Source organism: Salvia splendens, chromosome 22 (genome assembly GCF_004379255.2).
Source record: "Salvia splendens isolate huo1 chromosome 22, SspV2, whole genome shotgun sequence".
Classification (NCBI taxonomy): domain Eukaryota; kingdom Viridiplantae; phylum Streptophyta; class Magnoliopsida; order Lamiales; family Lamiaceae; genus Salvia; species Salvia splendens.
Window position 1 is genome coordinate 13,149,446 of NC_056053.1, and position 16,966 is coordinate 13,166,411.

The 16,966-nt window shown below is 44.6% G+C and overlaps 2 protein-coding genes across 2 annotated transcripts; both read right to left on the reverse strand.

Annotated features, from left to right (window-relative positions):
- Window positions 1-7,064: 7,064 nt before the first annotated feature.
- On the reverse strand, window positions 7,065-7,463 carry LOC121786746. Its single transcript, XM_042185375.1, has one exon. The coding sequence runs from the start codon at window positions 7,461-7,463 to the stop codon at window positions 7,065-7,067; it is 399 nt and encodes a 132-aa protein (XP_042041309.1).
- A 2,539-nt stretch (window positions 7,464-10,002) lies between these two features.
- Window positions 10,003-11,349, reverse strand: LOC121786747. The gene is made up of 2 exons (XM_042185376.1): window positions 10,912-11,349; window positions 10,003-10,803 (listed from the first exon to the last, which is right to left on the reverse strand). The coding sequence occupies exons 1-2, from the start codon at window positions 11,347-11,349 to the stop codon at window positions 10,003-10,005; spliced, it is 1,239 nt and encodes a 412-aa protein (XP_042041310.1).
- Between the last annotated feature and the right edge of the window lie 5,617 nt (window positions 11,350-16,966).

Consider the following 16,966-nt stretch of genomic DNA (forward strand, 5'->3'; position numbering starts at 1 on the left):
GAACCAGAATCAATATCACCAAGACTAGTACAAGCCTCCTGGCCAGTATAACCACTACCCACCTAACCAGAACCAGCAAAACTTCCAAAATTACCCACCCAATCAAAACCCCCACCAAGGGCCAAGTCAGTCCCAATACCCTAATAGGTCGAGGCGATCTATGGAGGACATGATGGGAGAACTGCTCGCTTCGCAACAGAGTATCAAGGGTGAGTTGCAATCCAACAATGAAGTAGTGCAGGGATGCAGAATGCCCAGAAGGAGCATAAGGCGAACATTGATATGATGAATAGGCAGTTGGCCCAGCTGGCAAGTTCGATGGGTGAAATGAAAGGGAATTCAGGGAAACTCTCGTCTATAGTCCATGTACCTGAAAAGGTAAACGTAAGCAAGGTCACATTGCGTTCCGGTACTACCTATGAAGGACCCCAACCGTAAAAGTCCAACGGAGAACCTAGTGGGATGAAAATACTAAAGGATGTCGTCTCAAAAGAAGAGCTCAACAGACCTCTACCTTAAATGCAGGATCCATTTTTCTTGGATGAGGAACCATCGGGAAAAGGTGAAACCAATGGCATGCAACAGAGCTCAACAGACTCGCCTAAGGAAAAAGGACCAAAGAAGGAGACTCCAGCCCAGAATGTACCCAAGGAAAACTCCGGGAAGGCTGTTGAAGGACCGATGGACGAGGCAAAAGGAAAGAAACCGTTCCCTTACCGTTTCATGACTAAGAGAACGATGGAGAACCCAGTGGATTACTTGTCAATTTTTGGGAAGCTGGATGTTACCATATCATACCTCCAGGTCGTGAAACTACCCCAACTTGGGAAATTCATAAAGGAATTCATAGCCGAAAAAGCCCAGGAGGATGGAAAGATCATGGTGGAAGGGATAGCGTCAGCAATTGTGCAAGAAAAGCTACCGCCCAAGAGAGCCTATCCAGGTATGTTCACTTTGCCTACAACTATAGGAGATGTAAAAATCGAGCATGCAATGTGTGACCTGGGAGCTTCTATAAATGTTATGCCATTGTCAGTTTATAATCGTTTGAAGGGAGTAACGTTATCAAGCACTAGGGTATTAATCCAACTCGCTGATAGGTCATGCATAAATCCTGAGGGTGTGTTAGAAAATGTGTTGGTGAGAGTGCATGATTTTACTTATTGGAAGGACTTGGAAAGAGGTCGGAAACACGAATAGAATGCTGATCAAGTTATATGGAATGATAACCGAACCGATTGGATTAGTTAGCAAATGTCGTTGCCACTTAATCAATGAAATCTAGCTCTCGCCCGTTCCGCCTTGCCAAAGTTATTTATAACTCCCAATTTTGCACAACTTTAACAGTAAAACGGCAAGTTCGGGGTCGATCCAACAGAGAAGTTGGTGTGTCGAGTGTGTGAGTAGTGAACAGGGGGGTTGGCTGCTGCCACGCTTTAACTTGGAAGTTTTTATTTACTGGTTTTAATCTAGACAGAAATAAACTAGCTTGCTTGATCAATAGAAATTTAACTACTGGATCAAGTGAATTGCAGGTAATAACAGAAAAGTAAATGCGCGGATTAAAAGCGAAAATAACTTCCATTAAACTAAAAGATGAGTACAACGTGAAATTTAAACTTAGCTAACACTTTGGAATCTAAGAAAGTGGTAAAAACTGAGAAAAATCTCAGCGGGAAACTTAAGATAACGCTAACAGAAATGACTATTCTGCAGCGCTCCCTTTCGGTCGCCTTTTAAACTAAGCTATCTAACTAAGCTAGAGAACTGAACTAAACTAAGCTAGAGAGCTGAACTAAACTAAATAACTAAGCTAAGCTAAACTAGACGGAAAGTAAAGTCTCGGATGCCTTCTTGTGGTGGCACACCCTATATTTATAAGCTCGATTCGGCCGCCAGCTGGATAACGATCTTGACAGGGAATATTCGCTCATTCTGAGAGTGAGCGACTCATTGATTGCTACATGTTGTTCTTCTAGAATGACGACGCTTTTTGGTAACAGATTCGTGACTCAGCTCCGTCCTTGCGTCTCATATTCCAACACGTGTCCCCTTCTAGAACGTCGTCCTTGATAACAGAATGGTGCGTTATATCCAGCTCATTTCCTCACGTGTTCTTCTTCTAGAAGCCAGTGGTCCCCACCTAACTGCTTGATCGTTCCCCCTTGATCAACTCCCCCGATTCTTGGCCTTTTATCACCTTTTGTACTTTCTTGATCAGTTCGGCCTTGCTTCCTTGGTTAAGTGGTATTTCTGCACATTTAACACTAGTTTTGCGCGATAAACCGATCAAGTAGCATGTAATTCACCCTTAAACCAATGCATGAAATGAGCCTTATCAAACTGCTCACACTAAAAAATACTTGTCCTGAAGTATAAAGAAATAAAAGAAAAAGATAAGGCAGATTTCAGGCATGGTTTACTTATTTCACTAGTAAAGGAAAATGAAGAGAAAAACAAAACTTTAAGATAAAAACACGTATTCACATTTATGCATTAGACCGAATAATTTTCCAACAATCATACCCAAGGTCGAGGTCAATCCATTTGTCTGTAGCTTGTGTTCCTTCTCTTTCGCCTTAGCTTGATCAAGGTGTCAGCTTGTCAAGATTGCTCAATTTAAAAACCATTGTTGGATTCACTCAGTCACTCCTTTCTCACCAGAGATGTTAGGACTGTTCACTCGGTGTTGCCACAAATTTAATACTTTGAATCGGACTACACAAGATAGTTCCTTAAGGTCTTTGTTTTGGGTTGTAACGGGGCTCAAGGGTAGTAACGTGTTAGGTTAGGGTCCTAGGGGTTCTAAGTTTAAATATAAAATTTTTAAAGAAAAATCACATGAGTCGAAAGGCCAAAGATTTGACTAAACTCGCTGGATTAGAATTGGGATATTTATTTCTTGGTGCTCCCTCTTGGTCAGATTTCGACCTTTAGCCTTATAACCTTCAGCTTATTATTATTTTTACTTTTGATTTCCTGGGTCAGGTTACAACTATTTCCTACCCTTTTTTTCAAACCTTTTCATTCTTTTCATATGATCAACCTGATTTTCTAACTTGATCAACCCGGCTACCCTTTATTCCGACCATTCTTATTGCTATCCCCCTTTTGTTTCCCTTGACACACTTCATTTCTTTGACCATCTTTCCTCATGTGATATGAAACTTTGAATTTGGTTTTAAGGCTTCAAAGAAAGGGAAAGAGTGTATGGGCTCGAATTGGCTACTAGGAGGTGCCTTAACTAATGAGGCGGGTTTGTGGAACGAAAGAAGAACACGACTCAAATGGTTAAGTCCTTATGCCTTTAGTCATTACTACTTGTGCAATTTTCATCTCAATATTAAAAGTCAGCCTCTCGTAATTTTTTTCTTTTGTAAAAATAGTAGAAAGTGTTCTACTTTTGGCTTATAACTCACATATAGAGAGGTTTCGCAGTTGGTTTAGAAATTGAGCGTTTCCATCATACTTGCGTCATTCAAATTGATCAAGTTTTTGCAATCAAGTTTACATGTGAGCATACTGAATCATTTTTCTAACTCTCCCAAAAAGTAATCAAGTCTTCCATTTATCCAATTTCATGCATATTGCCTATTTATTACTACCTGGAATTTGTTGTTTTTGAGAAAAAATTTTAGCATGTATGATTTTATTGTAACTAACCCGTCCCCCCTCCCCACTGCATATGAACTCGTCCTCGAGGGACTGGATGCAGTGGAAAGAAGGGTTAGGCACAGGCGATGACATAACAACAATCAAGGGAACTTCTCACACTTTGACCAGACACTGGGCTAAGTGTGAGGCACTGCCGGCAATCAAAAACTTGCTAATCAAAATAGAAAAACAGAACTTAAATACGTAAACGCAGGCAAACAGAGATAGAAAAAATATCATGCATACTTCTCACACTTAGACCAGACATTGTGCTAAGTGTAAGAGAACAAAAAAGAGCATGAGTATATACAGACCAACAAAAAAAAATTGTTTGTAAACTTAAAACGAGCAGAGATATGGGGGGGTATACTTCAAAGTTCCTTGGGGGGTTGACTCGGAGACGCTGAAGGTGGCCTGGGGGACATCGGGCGCCGAGGTGTAGGAGAGCTTGTAGAGAGAGGTGGTTGCATAGCGAGGGTCAATTGGTGAATAGCTTGCAAGACCCTAGATTGAGCGACCAGCTGGGCATTCGAATTCTCCAACAGCTGCGTTAGCAACTGCTCCACGTGGAGCCTCCATTCGTTGATAGCGCGTGCAGCCGCCCTTGGTTCTGCTATGGTTGTTAGCTCCAACCTCTGTCGTGGTTGTCTGTCGGGGCTTGCCGGTTGGTCCGTCGTTATCCTCTTGTTCTCGCATCCGGCCTCCTCTGTCTCTGCCTGCCTGATCTCTTGTTGCTCTGCCTGCTTCTCCTTCCGAGCCTTCGAGATGAAGCGAAGTCTCCCGTCGCTCAGTCGTTCAAGCACCTGAATTCTTACAAAGAAATCAATGTTAAACAGTTTAGGTTTTGGGCAGTGACTGGGAAGCTCCACACCCTCCTGGAATTCCAGGGTCCAGTTTCGCCTTAGATATGCTCCGAGAAGGTGGCAGACGTTAAGGCGGCGGGCAGGGTGACTGGCAATCTGACTTATCGAGTAGGCAATCCAATAGCCCAGGTGCACCCTCCTTTGCTCCTTCATGCACCACATAAAGTAGAGCTCGGCCAGAGTAAGGATTGCCAATGTATTGGCTTGGCCAAGGAGATTGCAGGCTAGGTAGGCTTGGGCAAGGCGGAGGGCTGGATCAGCAATATGGTCCCCTCTGGACTCAGAAGCTTTAAACTCGGGGGCACGTCCGTTGCACAGGCTTTGCCAGGATGTCTGCTGATCAAAATCCGGCCTCCTCTGAGGAAGGCCAATGTCGTGCCCGAACCACTCTCCACTGGCTACCTGGGCCTCGGTATGGAGTCCCATCCTCACTGAGAACTCGTTTAGGCTCAACTTTTATTTATGCCGGAACACCCAGAAGGAGACGCTCCTAGTCTCCAAGTTTGTACTTCCGGTAAACCGGAAGGATGTAAAGAATTCTTTGGCCAGGCTCGTGGGCACGAAGGCATCCTCGATCTCCAGCAGCCAGTCAAAACCAATCCCAGTAATGTACTGGGTAAATCTATCCTCAACCCGAATCGTCTCCAGGGCTGGCTGGTGGAGTCTTCTGCCTGCCTTCATCTGCTTTGTAGCCATCACCCTATGGTGGACCTCTTCGTTCCACTTGTGGTTTTCAAATACCATTATCTGTCGGAGGAGGTCTGTGGTCAACACCACAGTTTGTTTGGCATATTCGGCAGCAGGGGGTGTTGCAAGTCTTCCTTGTCGCATGCGGGATGTACGGGCCCACCCGAGTTCTCTTCCCTCTGTGTCGCTGCCCTTAACTCCTTTTTATGGAGGGACTGGTGGGTCTGCATCAGTAATAATGATGCCCCGGGATGCGGGGCGGATTTTCTTCGGAGGAGGAGGAACACTTTCCTTTCCCTTCCTCTTCCTTTCACTTTCAGTCCTCTGACGGACAGCCCCTCGCTCTTCAACGGCCTCACTGGCCCCTTGGTTTATCGCCCCAACGGCTCCTTGATTTCCCGGTGCATCTGGCTCATCCAAAATTGACCGCACTACGCGAGGTCTCTCCACTTGCTTCGCCCCTTGAGTGCTGGCTGCCATAGCCCCCACCTCCGCCACCACCCGGTTGACCTCTATTCTGCGCGTCCGGCGGCGCAGCGGCTCATCCTCTCTATCCGGGACCGACTCATCCTCTGCATGTGGAATGAAGTTCCATTCCACCTCCCTTTGTTGCATTATTTCGTTGGGAGGAGACGGAAGGTCCTCCGTAGAATCGTTGTAAACATTCACAACCTCGATTGGTTGTGTCGGTCCTAGGAGGGTAGGGGGTAGAGCCTCCGCCACTTAGTGGTATCGGAGTGTCGGGAGCCGTGCCCTCTGCATGTGGTGGCGGCACGGATTCTGCTTCTCCGGTCGGGACGACGGCGGGTTACGCTCCCTCCCCCTCCCCCTCAGAGTCATCCTCACTGTATTGTACTAAGGGAGCGACGGGTGTAGGTTCTGTGGTGCGAAGTGGGGCTTGTGTTTGGGTGGTGGATGTGGGGTTTCGGGATATGGAGGCAACGGCCTTGTCCTTTGACAGGATCACTCCCATTTGGGCTTTTACAGCGGCGTAAACCGTCGCAACATCCACGTCGGAGGGGAAACTCCGGAGGATTCTTGTCAAGCGCCGTTTATCTTCTTCGTCCACCTCGGGTACTAGAGTGGCGGCGCTTGTTTGGGGTGGAGCGGTGGTTGGTGTAGGTGGGCTAGGGTTTTCTCTATGAGCATGTGAGGAGGTTTCTTGGTTATCAATATCAGCACGGGTACTGGAAGAGGAGGATGAAGTCGAGAGTTGTTTAAGCAACATTGTCACTGGTAATGTGGGTAGGTCTTGGTAGAGAAGATGATGTTCTTGAAAAAGGGATTTTAAAATTGGGGAGAATTCTTGATGAGAACAAAAGGACTGATATGTAGGCGGCGTGGGTAAAAGTGATATACGAATCTGAAATCTGCTTTTTATAATGAAATTGCGGCTGTTGGGATCTTCTACTATTGAGATCCTTTCAGCTGTTCAAATCTTTGCGACTCTCCATGTACGGGCACGCCTTTTCAGAGTGCCAGCTGGTAAAGCTTTTCTGATACGTTTCGTCCTTTTAATGCAGCAGTTGGCACTTCCTGGCACCTCTTAAGTGACTGCGCACTCCCTTTCATCACCTGCCCTGATCAACTCAATCACTGTACCACCAATTAAATTCGAATTGTACTGATCAAGTAGACAATAATTTTTTATGAAAATCTCCAATAGTTTCACTTGATCAGTTTCCTTCCTTACTTCTGACTTTTAATTTTAAATCAAGAAAATAAATTAACATGATAAAAACTATTTACACTAGCTACTTAAGAAGTTGACCAAGCTCTCTCAGGATGTCACTTGATTAAGTCTCCGTCGCCTGATCAAGCAGACTTCCCATAAGTGCCCAGTCAACCCTTTTTACCTGTCTACTGGAGAGAGTTAGGCATTAGTAGTGGAATGTCGTCCACTAAAAATGCCTCCATTCCTTCTCTGTATGGTTTAACCCTATGTCCATTCACTATGAAAGAAGGTGAATCAGGATCGCCTCCTTGGAGTTCGATTGCTCCATTCGCTCGGATGGCGATAATGGTATAAGGACCTATCCACCTAGATCTGAGCTTTCCTGGCATCAATTTCAGTCTGGATTGAAACAGCAAAACTTTCTGGCCTATCTTTAGTTCCTTCTTGCGAAGGTTCCTATCATGCCACATTTTCGTCTTTTCTTTGTACCACATGGCAGAGTCATAGGCGTCCAGGCGAAGCTCTTCCAGCTCCTGTAACTGCATTCTCCTTTCTGCAGCTCCAACCTCGGTATTCATATTCATTTCCTTGATCGCCTAGTATGCTTGATGCTCAACCCCCACCGGCAGATGGCACATCTTGCCAAATACCATTTGGTATGGGGACATTCCAATAGGCGTTTTAAATGCTGTCCTGTAGGCCCAGAGTGCGTCCTCCAGTCAACGGCTCCAGTCTTTCCTCGTGGGATTGACCGTCTTCTCTAGAATCGCCTTGATTTCTCTATTAGAGTTTTCAGCCTGGCCATTGGATTGTGGGTGATAAGGTGTGGATAGGCGGTGGTGGACTCCATATTTTCGCATCAGAGCTTCGATAGTTCTGTTGACGAAATGAGTCCCTTGGTCAGAGATAATAGCCCGTGGCACTCCATATCGGGTAAATATGTTAGATTTCAAAAACTTCGCCACTTCTCTGGACTCACACGTCCTAGTTGCCTTCGCATCGATCCATTTGGACACATAGTCCACTGCCACCAGTATGTAGAGATTACCTTCAGATGCGGGAAAGGGTCCCATGAAGTCCATTCCCCATACATCGAATATTTCACAGACAATAATGGGGATCTGAGGCATCTCGTCTCTAGTAGATATTCCTCCAGTAAGTTGACATCGAGGGCACTTTTTGCAGAATTCATAAGCATCTCTATGGATAGATGGCCAATAAAACCCACTGTCAAGTATTTTCCTTGCTATTTTCTTTGGCCCAAAATGACCCCCACAAGCTAGTGTGTGACAGTGGATCATTACGTCTTCCTGCTCCCATTCTGGTATACAGCGTCGGATTACTTGATCTGCCCCCATTTTCCATAGGTAAGGATTATCCCAATAGAAGTATCGGGAATCACATTTAAGCTTTAACTTCTGTGCTCTTGAAATTTCATCACTTCTGGGTAACTCCACCGTTACCTAGTAATTAGCCATGTCCGCGAACCATGGCTCCTTCCTCGTGTTCTGTCATTTGCTTCCTTGGTTGGCTTGAGCAATTTCTTCCGCTTGGTTGATCCACTGGCGCTCAGGTATTGACTTGATCAGGCAGAGATGCTCTTCGGGGAAAGCCTCTGGAATGGCTTCACCATTATCTTCTTGCAGAATTCGACTTAGGTGATCTGCCACCTTGTTCTCACATCCTTTCTTATCCACTGTTTCCCAATCAAACTCCTGTAGAAGGAGTACCCATCTGATCAACCGCGACTTTGACTATTTCTTTGCCAAGAGGTATTTGATGGCCGCATGATCTGTATAGACAATCACCTTAGACCCAAGCATGTAAGGCCTGAACTTCTCAAATGCGAAGACTACTGATAGCATCTCCTTTTTGGTCACGTCATAGTTCTTTTGTACCTGATTTAGAGTTTTGGAGGCGTAAAAAATGACGTAACTTTTCCCTTTGATTTTTTGACCTAATACCGCCCCCACAGCATAGTCACTAGCATCACACATCACCTCAAAGGGGTGATTCCAGTCGGGAGGCCGTATTATTGGAGAGCTTATTAATCGGTCCTTCAGAAACTGGAATGCGGCCTTACAGGCATCTGAGAATTCAAATTCTACATCGTTCTAGAGAAGTCTTGTTAGAGGCTGGGCTATCTTTGCGAAATCTTTGATGAATCTCTTGTAGAACCCAGCGTGCCCTAAAAAGGCTCGGATCTCCTTCTGGTTGGTAGAATATGGGAGTTTTGCAATGACTGCTACCTTTGCTGGGTCGACCTCTATTCCCCTGCTAGATACTACGTGGCCCAGAACTATTCCTTCAGTAACCATAAAATGACATTTCTCGAAGTTCAGAACTAAATCCTTCTGGCGACAGCTTTCCAATACCCTGTTCAGACTATGCAGCCCTTGATCCAAATCATCCCCATAGACAGTGAAATCGTCCATGAAGATCTCAATACAATCTTCCAACAGATCTGAGAAAATGCTCATCATACATCTTTGGAAAGTGCCCGGAGCATTGCAGAGGCCAAAGGGCATCCTCCTGTAAGCGTAAGTGCCAAAGGGGCAGGTGAACGTCGTCTTTTCTTGGTCATCTGGGTTTACAGTGATCTGGAAATAGCCACTATAACCATCTAGGAAACTGAAGTACTAATTCCATACCAACTTCTCCAGCATTTGAGCAATGAACAGCAGAGGGAAGTGATCTTTCTTTGTGGCTTGGTTCAGCTTCCTATAGTCTATGCACATTCTCCACCCAGTAACTGGCCTTGTCGGAATTAATTCGTTTTTCTCGTTTTTCACCACTTGAATCCCCCCTTTCTTAGGCACCATGTGCACTGGCTGACCCAATTACTATCGGGAATGGAATAGATAATTCCGATTGAAACCAGCACCTCTTCCCTCATGTTGGGGTTGAGTTTCCGTTGTTGGTCGCGGTGTAGCTTGGCTCCTTTCTCCAGCCGGATGTGATGCATACACAAATCCGGGCTAATTCCCACCAAGTCTGTCAGCTTCCAGCCGATAGCCTTTTGATTCCTTCGTAATACTTCCAGTAACTTATCTTCCTGCCCTTGGGTTAATCGATTGTTTATAATGACGGGCATAGTTTTGTCTTCTCCTAGGAAGGCGTACTTTAGATGCGCTGGAAGGGTTTCAACTCTTTCGCGGGTTTTGGCTCTTCGGTGGGCAGAGGGTTTTCTGCAGCTTCATCACCCAGTGGCTTTCCTTGATCAAGCTGCTTTGCTAGGCTGGATACTTGAGCTGTCTTACCCGACCCAGTTGGCCTTGGACGTTCGCAAAATTCTGTTATTGCTTCTGCGACGGCTTGGTCGTTCATTTCTCCAACCTTATTTGTCTCAAACCACTCTTCTACTTCCTTTTCGACCTCTTCATCTACAGCGGAGTCCGTGAACTGCCTATTTAAAAATTCTTCTTCCAAAAACTCATGTACCAAGGGCTCACTTACATCCACGGAATACACGTTCTCTCCGTCGGCTGGCCTTTTTATGGCCTCATCGATATTGAATGTATACTGCTCTCTCTTGATGTCCAGACTGATCGTCCCATTGCGGACGTCTATGATAGTGCTGGTCGTGGACAAGAATGGTCGTCCCAGTAGGACTCCACTCGACTCTTTCGCCGTGGGTTCTGTCATCTTGATTACGAAAAAATCAGCTGGGTATAGAAATTTATTCACCTTTACAATAACATCTTTCATAATTCCTTCGGGGTGAATACATGATCTGTCGGCCAACTGTATCATTATATCCCTGTCGACTAGCTTGGCCTCTCCCAGCTTCCGATAGATGGAGTATGGCAGAACGTTGATAGATGACCCCAAGTCGCACATGGCGTGCTCTACCTGAATGTCTCCGATTGAAATTAGGAGTGTGAACATTCCTGGATCAGTTTTCTTGGAGGGGAGATCACTTCTCTGGATTACGGTAGAGACGTTCTCATCTGTAATCAGTCTCCCTTCCTCATTGATCTATCCTGCCAGGTAGTCTTTAATGAACTTACTGATCGGGGGCATTTTTAACACCGTTAAGAATGGTACTTTTACATCCACGTCCTTGAACATGCTTGCCACATCGGTTGTGGCATCTTTTTTTCTTGTCACCATTCCACGGTACGGATAAGGCTTAACCCTTTCAGTTTCTTCCTTCTGACCTCCTTCCGAGGCCTCTCCTCTCACCTTTTCCTTGCCTCTTTCTTCCACTTGACCACCTCTACTAGATTCTCCCTCTTCCTCACGGCTTGGTCCAGAATCAGTTGGTGGAGATATCGCAGGATGGCTGGGGCCTTGGTAGACCTTCCCTGACCGCAGGGATACTTCACTAATATTCTCATGACCAGGTGGCTGCATAGTGGCTTCATTTCCCTTTAACTTGCCCAATGATACTGCAACTTGAGTGAGTTGTTTCGCCAGCATTTCCAACGCCGCCCGTTGCTCTTTTTGAGCCTCCTGAATTTCCCGCATTGCATCATTTGGATGGTGTGGTACCAATATTTATACGTGGCTTTCGTTGGGGTGTCTGTTGTATCTTTGATTCGGCGGTCCTCCACTATAGTTGGGCTGCGGGTAGTCCGATTGCCCATAGTGTTCTTGCTGATATCGCGGCTGGTTGTACTGTCGATTTCCCAGGTGCTGATTTCCCCGTAGGTGTAGTGGGATGTACATGACCATCTGGTTGTTTGGCTGCCTTCCCTGGTTGATAAACTGAGTGCCTTGCTGTTTGTACCCCTAATTTCCTTCCTGTTGTCAGCTTGACCAGTTAGGTTGTCCTCCACTTGACCAGTTTCCTTGAGGTACGTTATGTATCCTGTTTCCTCCAGAGTTTGGTCTATCCTGGATCCGTGCGGGCCAGTTGAGTTGCCCTTTAGAGGGTTGTACTTGCTGGGTTAATAACTGGAGTGGTTGGTTTTGATCAGTCCATCGGAAATTGGGGTGGTCCCTCCATGGAGCATCTCTCTGCTTCCCCAGGATCCAGTTTCCATTTGCGTTCCAGTGGCCAAAGGCATTTACTTGAGCCTGAGTTTCTTCCTCTGGGGGAACTCGCAATAGTAGTAGTGATGTTCTTCTAGTGGGGACGGTTGCGGCACATATTGTGGCTCTTTTGGTGTAGGCGGTGTAGGTGGTCTGGTTTTTTCTACTGCCTCTAGCAGTTTCTTTTCCATTTGCTCAAATCGAGCTTCCAACTTTTCATCGTTCCGCACCTCTGCCACGTGCACTGCACCTCTCCTATACGACCGCTTAGCTTTGATTAACCTTTCCAGTATATTCTTGGCTTGGCTAAATGCGGTTTTTGAGAAGTCCCATTGAGCAGCGAGGTTGAGATCGTTCTTGCTGTCCACAGTGAGTCCACCGTAGAAAACAAAGTATATTTCCTTCTCCTCTATTTTGTGATTTGGGCATGCTTGAAGCAAACTTTGGAATCAGTCCTAATACTGGCCAAGGGTTTCATCGTACTCTTGCCTCGCCTCTGTAATTTCCCTTTTCAAGGCACTTGTTTTAGACGCTGGAAAGAAGCGATCCAGGAATCTCATGCGGAATTCAGCCCACGTCCTGATGGATCCTTCCGGCAGCCTTGACAGCCAGACACCCGCATCGCCCTTCAAAACGAAGGGAATTACCTTATGCCTGTAATCTTCGGACGTGGATCCAGTTGGCACGGGCAGAATATCACAGTATCTGCAGAATTCTTCCAGGAAAGCATACGGACATTCCTTCGAAAGGCCATAGAAATGGGACAAAATGGCCAGTACTCCGGATTTGATTGCGATGGTCCGCATTCCAGGAGTAGCGGCATTGGCATGTGTGGGCTCTCTCTCATCATGAGCGTGTAGAGAGCCGATTCCCGAGTCGTCAGTGACAACGGCTATCTCTGCTTCCGTTCGTTCTGGTGGTGGTGGTTGTGTTTTCTGCTCGGCGGCTGCTGCTGCTTCTAATCCAGCTCTGCGACGAGTGATGACAACGCCGGCTTCCTGGACTCTCCACTGAGTGTTAGTTCTTCTGTATATCAAGGGATGATTCCAGTAATCGCCTTGGTTGTACCTTCTCATCAACAGCAGGAAAAACAAAAAAAAATGAGAAACAAAATTATATACACCTACGCACTACGCACAAACATAAAGTAACACCATGCTTCCCCGGCAACGGCGCCATTTTGGAAGGACTTGGAAAGAGGTCGAAAACACGAATAGAATGCGGATCAAGTTATATGAAATGATAACCGAACCGATTGGATCAGTTAGCAAATGTCGTTACCACTTAATCAATGCAATCTAGCTCTCGCCCTTTCCGCCTTGCCAAAGTAATTTATAACTCCCAATTTTGCACAACTTTAACAGTAAAGCGGCAAGTTCGGGGTCGATCCCACAGAGAAGTTGGTGTGTCGAGTGTGTGAGTAGAAAACAGAGGGGTTGGCTGCTGCCACGCTTTAACTTGGAAGTTTTTAACTACTGATTTTAATCTAGACAGAATTAAACTAGCTAGCTTGATCAATGGAAATTTAACTACTGGATCAAGTGAATTGCAGGTAATAATAGAAAAGTAAATGCGCGGATTAAAAGTGAAAATAACTTTGATTAAACTAAAAGTTGAGTACAACGTGAAATTTAAACTAAGCTAACACTTTGGAATCTAAGAAAGTGGTAAAAACTGGGAAAAATCTCAGCGGGAAACTTAAGATAACGCTAACAGAAATGAGTATTCTGCAGCGCTCCCTTTCGGTCGCCCTTTAAACTAAGCTATCTAACTAAGCTAGAGAACTGAACTAAACTAAGCTAGAGAGCTGAACTAAACTAAGCTAGAGAGCTGAACTAAACTAAATAACTAAGCTAAGCTAAACTAGACAGAAAGTAAAGTCTCAGATGCCTTCTTGTGGTGGCACACCCTCTATTTATAAGCTCGATTCGGCCGGCAGCTGGATAACGATCTTGACAGGGAATATTCGCTCATTCTGAGAGTGAGCTACTCATTGATTGCTACGTACTGTTCTTCTAGAATGATGATGCTTTTTGGTAAAAGATTCGTGACTCAGCTCCGTCCTTGCGTCTCATATTCCAGCACGTGTCCCCTTCTAGAACGTCGTCCTTGATAACAGAATGGTGCGCTATATCCAGCTCATTTCCTCACATGTTCTTCTTCTAGAAGCTAGCGGTCCCCACCTAACTACTTGATCGCTCCCCCTTTATCAACTCCCCCAATTCTTGGCCTTTTATCGCCTTTTATACTTGCTTGATCAGTTTGGCCTTGCTGCCTTGGTTAAGTGGTATTTCTGCACATTAAACACTTGTTTTGCTTGATAAACCAATCAAGTAGCATGTATTTCACCTTTAAAATGATGCATGAAATGAGCCTTATCACTTATCCTGCTGACTTTTATGTGATCAAAATGAGTGAGTCTGAAGCTAGGGAGTCTAGCGGTATATTGTTAGAGAGACCGTTTTTTAGGACATCTAAGACAATCGTGGACATGGCTGAGGGGACGATTTGCATAGATTTCCATGGGGAGAAATTTACCTTTGATATCAATGAGGCCTTGAAAAAGCCTATCGATTCTGAAAATCTATGCTACGTTGATGTAATTGACCCCCTAGTCCAAGATTTTCTTGAGACCGAATTATTACAGGAAAAGCTACAAGCATTGGATGTGTATGGACAGGCTGATGTAGAGGCAGCTGCATGGTGTGATCTGATCAGTAGCAAAGGGTTAACTGACGAAGAGATAGAAGGAGCAATTAAGGACTTCTGCCAGAAATTAGAATTTATTGGAGCCGCAGGAGCTAAGCTACCAGTCAGTACATATGAATTTTCAGATGGAGAGTTAGAGAAGGAAGGGGATACTGCAAGGAACCCTCTACCAGCAGACACACTTCCCCCACAAGTTGAGTTGAAGAAATTACCAGCAACACTAAAGTAGGGATGTCAATCGGGCCAACCCGTTTGGGTTCGGGCCAACCCGTTCGGGTTATCGGGCCATTCGGGTACGGGCTATTCGGGTTATGATTTTTTCGGGTTATAAAAGTTCGACCCTAACCCTAACCCTTCGGGTTTCGGGCTAACCCACCGGGTTATTCGGGCTAATGCGTATTTTTAATTCTTTTAATATTTTCAAAAAATAATACGTATTTTAAATTTCCTTTAATTATATACATATTTTTAATTAATTCAATAATGAAATACATATTTTTAATTTTCTTTAATATTTTTAAAAAGATTAAGTTATTTAAATTTAAATAACTTATTCATTACATAATTATTTACAAAATATCTATAAATAGTATGTTTATGTTTATGTATTTAAAACATAAATCAACACTTTGTTTCAAAATTCAAACATAAATCAATTCGTAGAAAATTAAATAAATTTTTCATAACGTGAGAGGTGCATCGTAGATGTAACAAAAATATTTTGAATTGTTAAAGAGTGAATTAACAAGATGCTAGCTAATTGGAGTAACTCTAAGTTTTCTTGAATTATGATTGGTCAAATTTAATTTATTCCAGCTGTAAATAAGTCAAATAATAATTTATCTTTGTTTTAAGAATCATCAAAGTACGCATAATTCAATGACGAAGCGGCGTCAAAACACTTTGCACTATTATATTGGAAATATACTAAAAGAAAGCTTTTATATACGAGTATTTATGAATCCATGAACCACATGGTGATTTTTTTCGTGATCTTATATAGTCGGTTGACGTATTTGGATTTTGCATGGTTTTAGAGGGTTGTTTTGGATGATTTTGATTATATTTCTATATTTTGGTATGTTTATATATTTGTTGAGAAATGATAGAAAATTGATTAGAAAATGTACACAAAATATGTGGATGTGCAGCAGCCTTGTTTGAGTCAATGTTTCTCGCGATTTTGAAGTCTGATAAACCTCTAATACATATCATTCTCTTCGTCTTCGAAAGAGCTTCGCGTGGATATATTACACGCCTCAATCGGAGCTTTGTAGAGAAAGTTATGTCCGTTACAAAAACTGCTCGTTGTGCAGAAGCCTTCAACCCGACGGGTCAACCCTAACCCGAACGGGTCAGCCCGCCTAACCCGACAACCCGAATGGGTCAGCCCGAATGGCCCGATTTTAAATTCGGGCTGCGAAATTACAACCCTAACCCTGTATTTTTATCGGGTTATTAGGGCCGGCCCGCGGGTTCGGGTTACATTGACATCCCTACACTAAAGTATGCTTTCTTAGGGAAGGAAAACGCATACCCAGTGATTATCAGCAGCAGCTTGACGAAAGAACAAGAGGCAATGCTACTGACCGTTCTAGGCAAGAACAAAAAAGCAATTGGATTGAGCCTTACAGATTTGGTGGGAATAAGCCCCGACGTCTGCATGCATCATATCAGGCTAGAAGAGGGGGCGAAAGCACATCGAGACTCGCAGAGGAAGGTGAACCCCAATATGCGGGAGGAAATATTGAAGGAAATCTTAAAGTTGCTGTCATTAGGGATTATCTACTCGGTGCCCGATAGCGAGTGGGTCAGCCTTGTCCACATGGTTCCCAAGAAGTCCGGGATTCAGGTGGTTCAAAATGAGAGGAATGAGTTGATACCAACAAGGCTAGTCACTGGTTGGCGGATGTGCATAGACTACCGCAAGCTGAACGCCGCAACCAAGAAAGACCACTTCCCCCTACCGTTCATCGATCAGATGTTGGAGCGACTGGCTGGGAAGAAGTACTTTTGTTTTTTGGATGGGTACAACGGGTATTTTCAAATCTACGTGGACCCTGAAGATCAGGATAAGACCACCTTCACTTGCCCATTTGGAATCTACGGGTACAGACGCATGCCGTTCGGTCTTTGCAACGCTCCAGGAACATTTCAGCGATGCATGAAGAGCATATTTTCCGATCTAATTGAGGAATGCATAGAGATATTCATGGATGAATTCACAGTCTACGGAGACTCTTTCGACTCATGCCTTCATCACTTGGACTTAGTTTTAGGGAGGTGTCAAGAGAAGAGCCTAGTCTTGAATTCGAGAAGTGTCATTTCATTGTCACAGAAGGTATCGTCCTAGGGCACGTGGTGTCAGAGAGAGGTATCCAGGTGGATCAAGCCAAAGTGG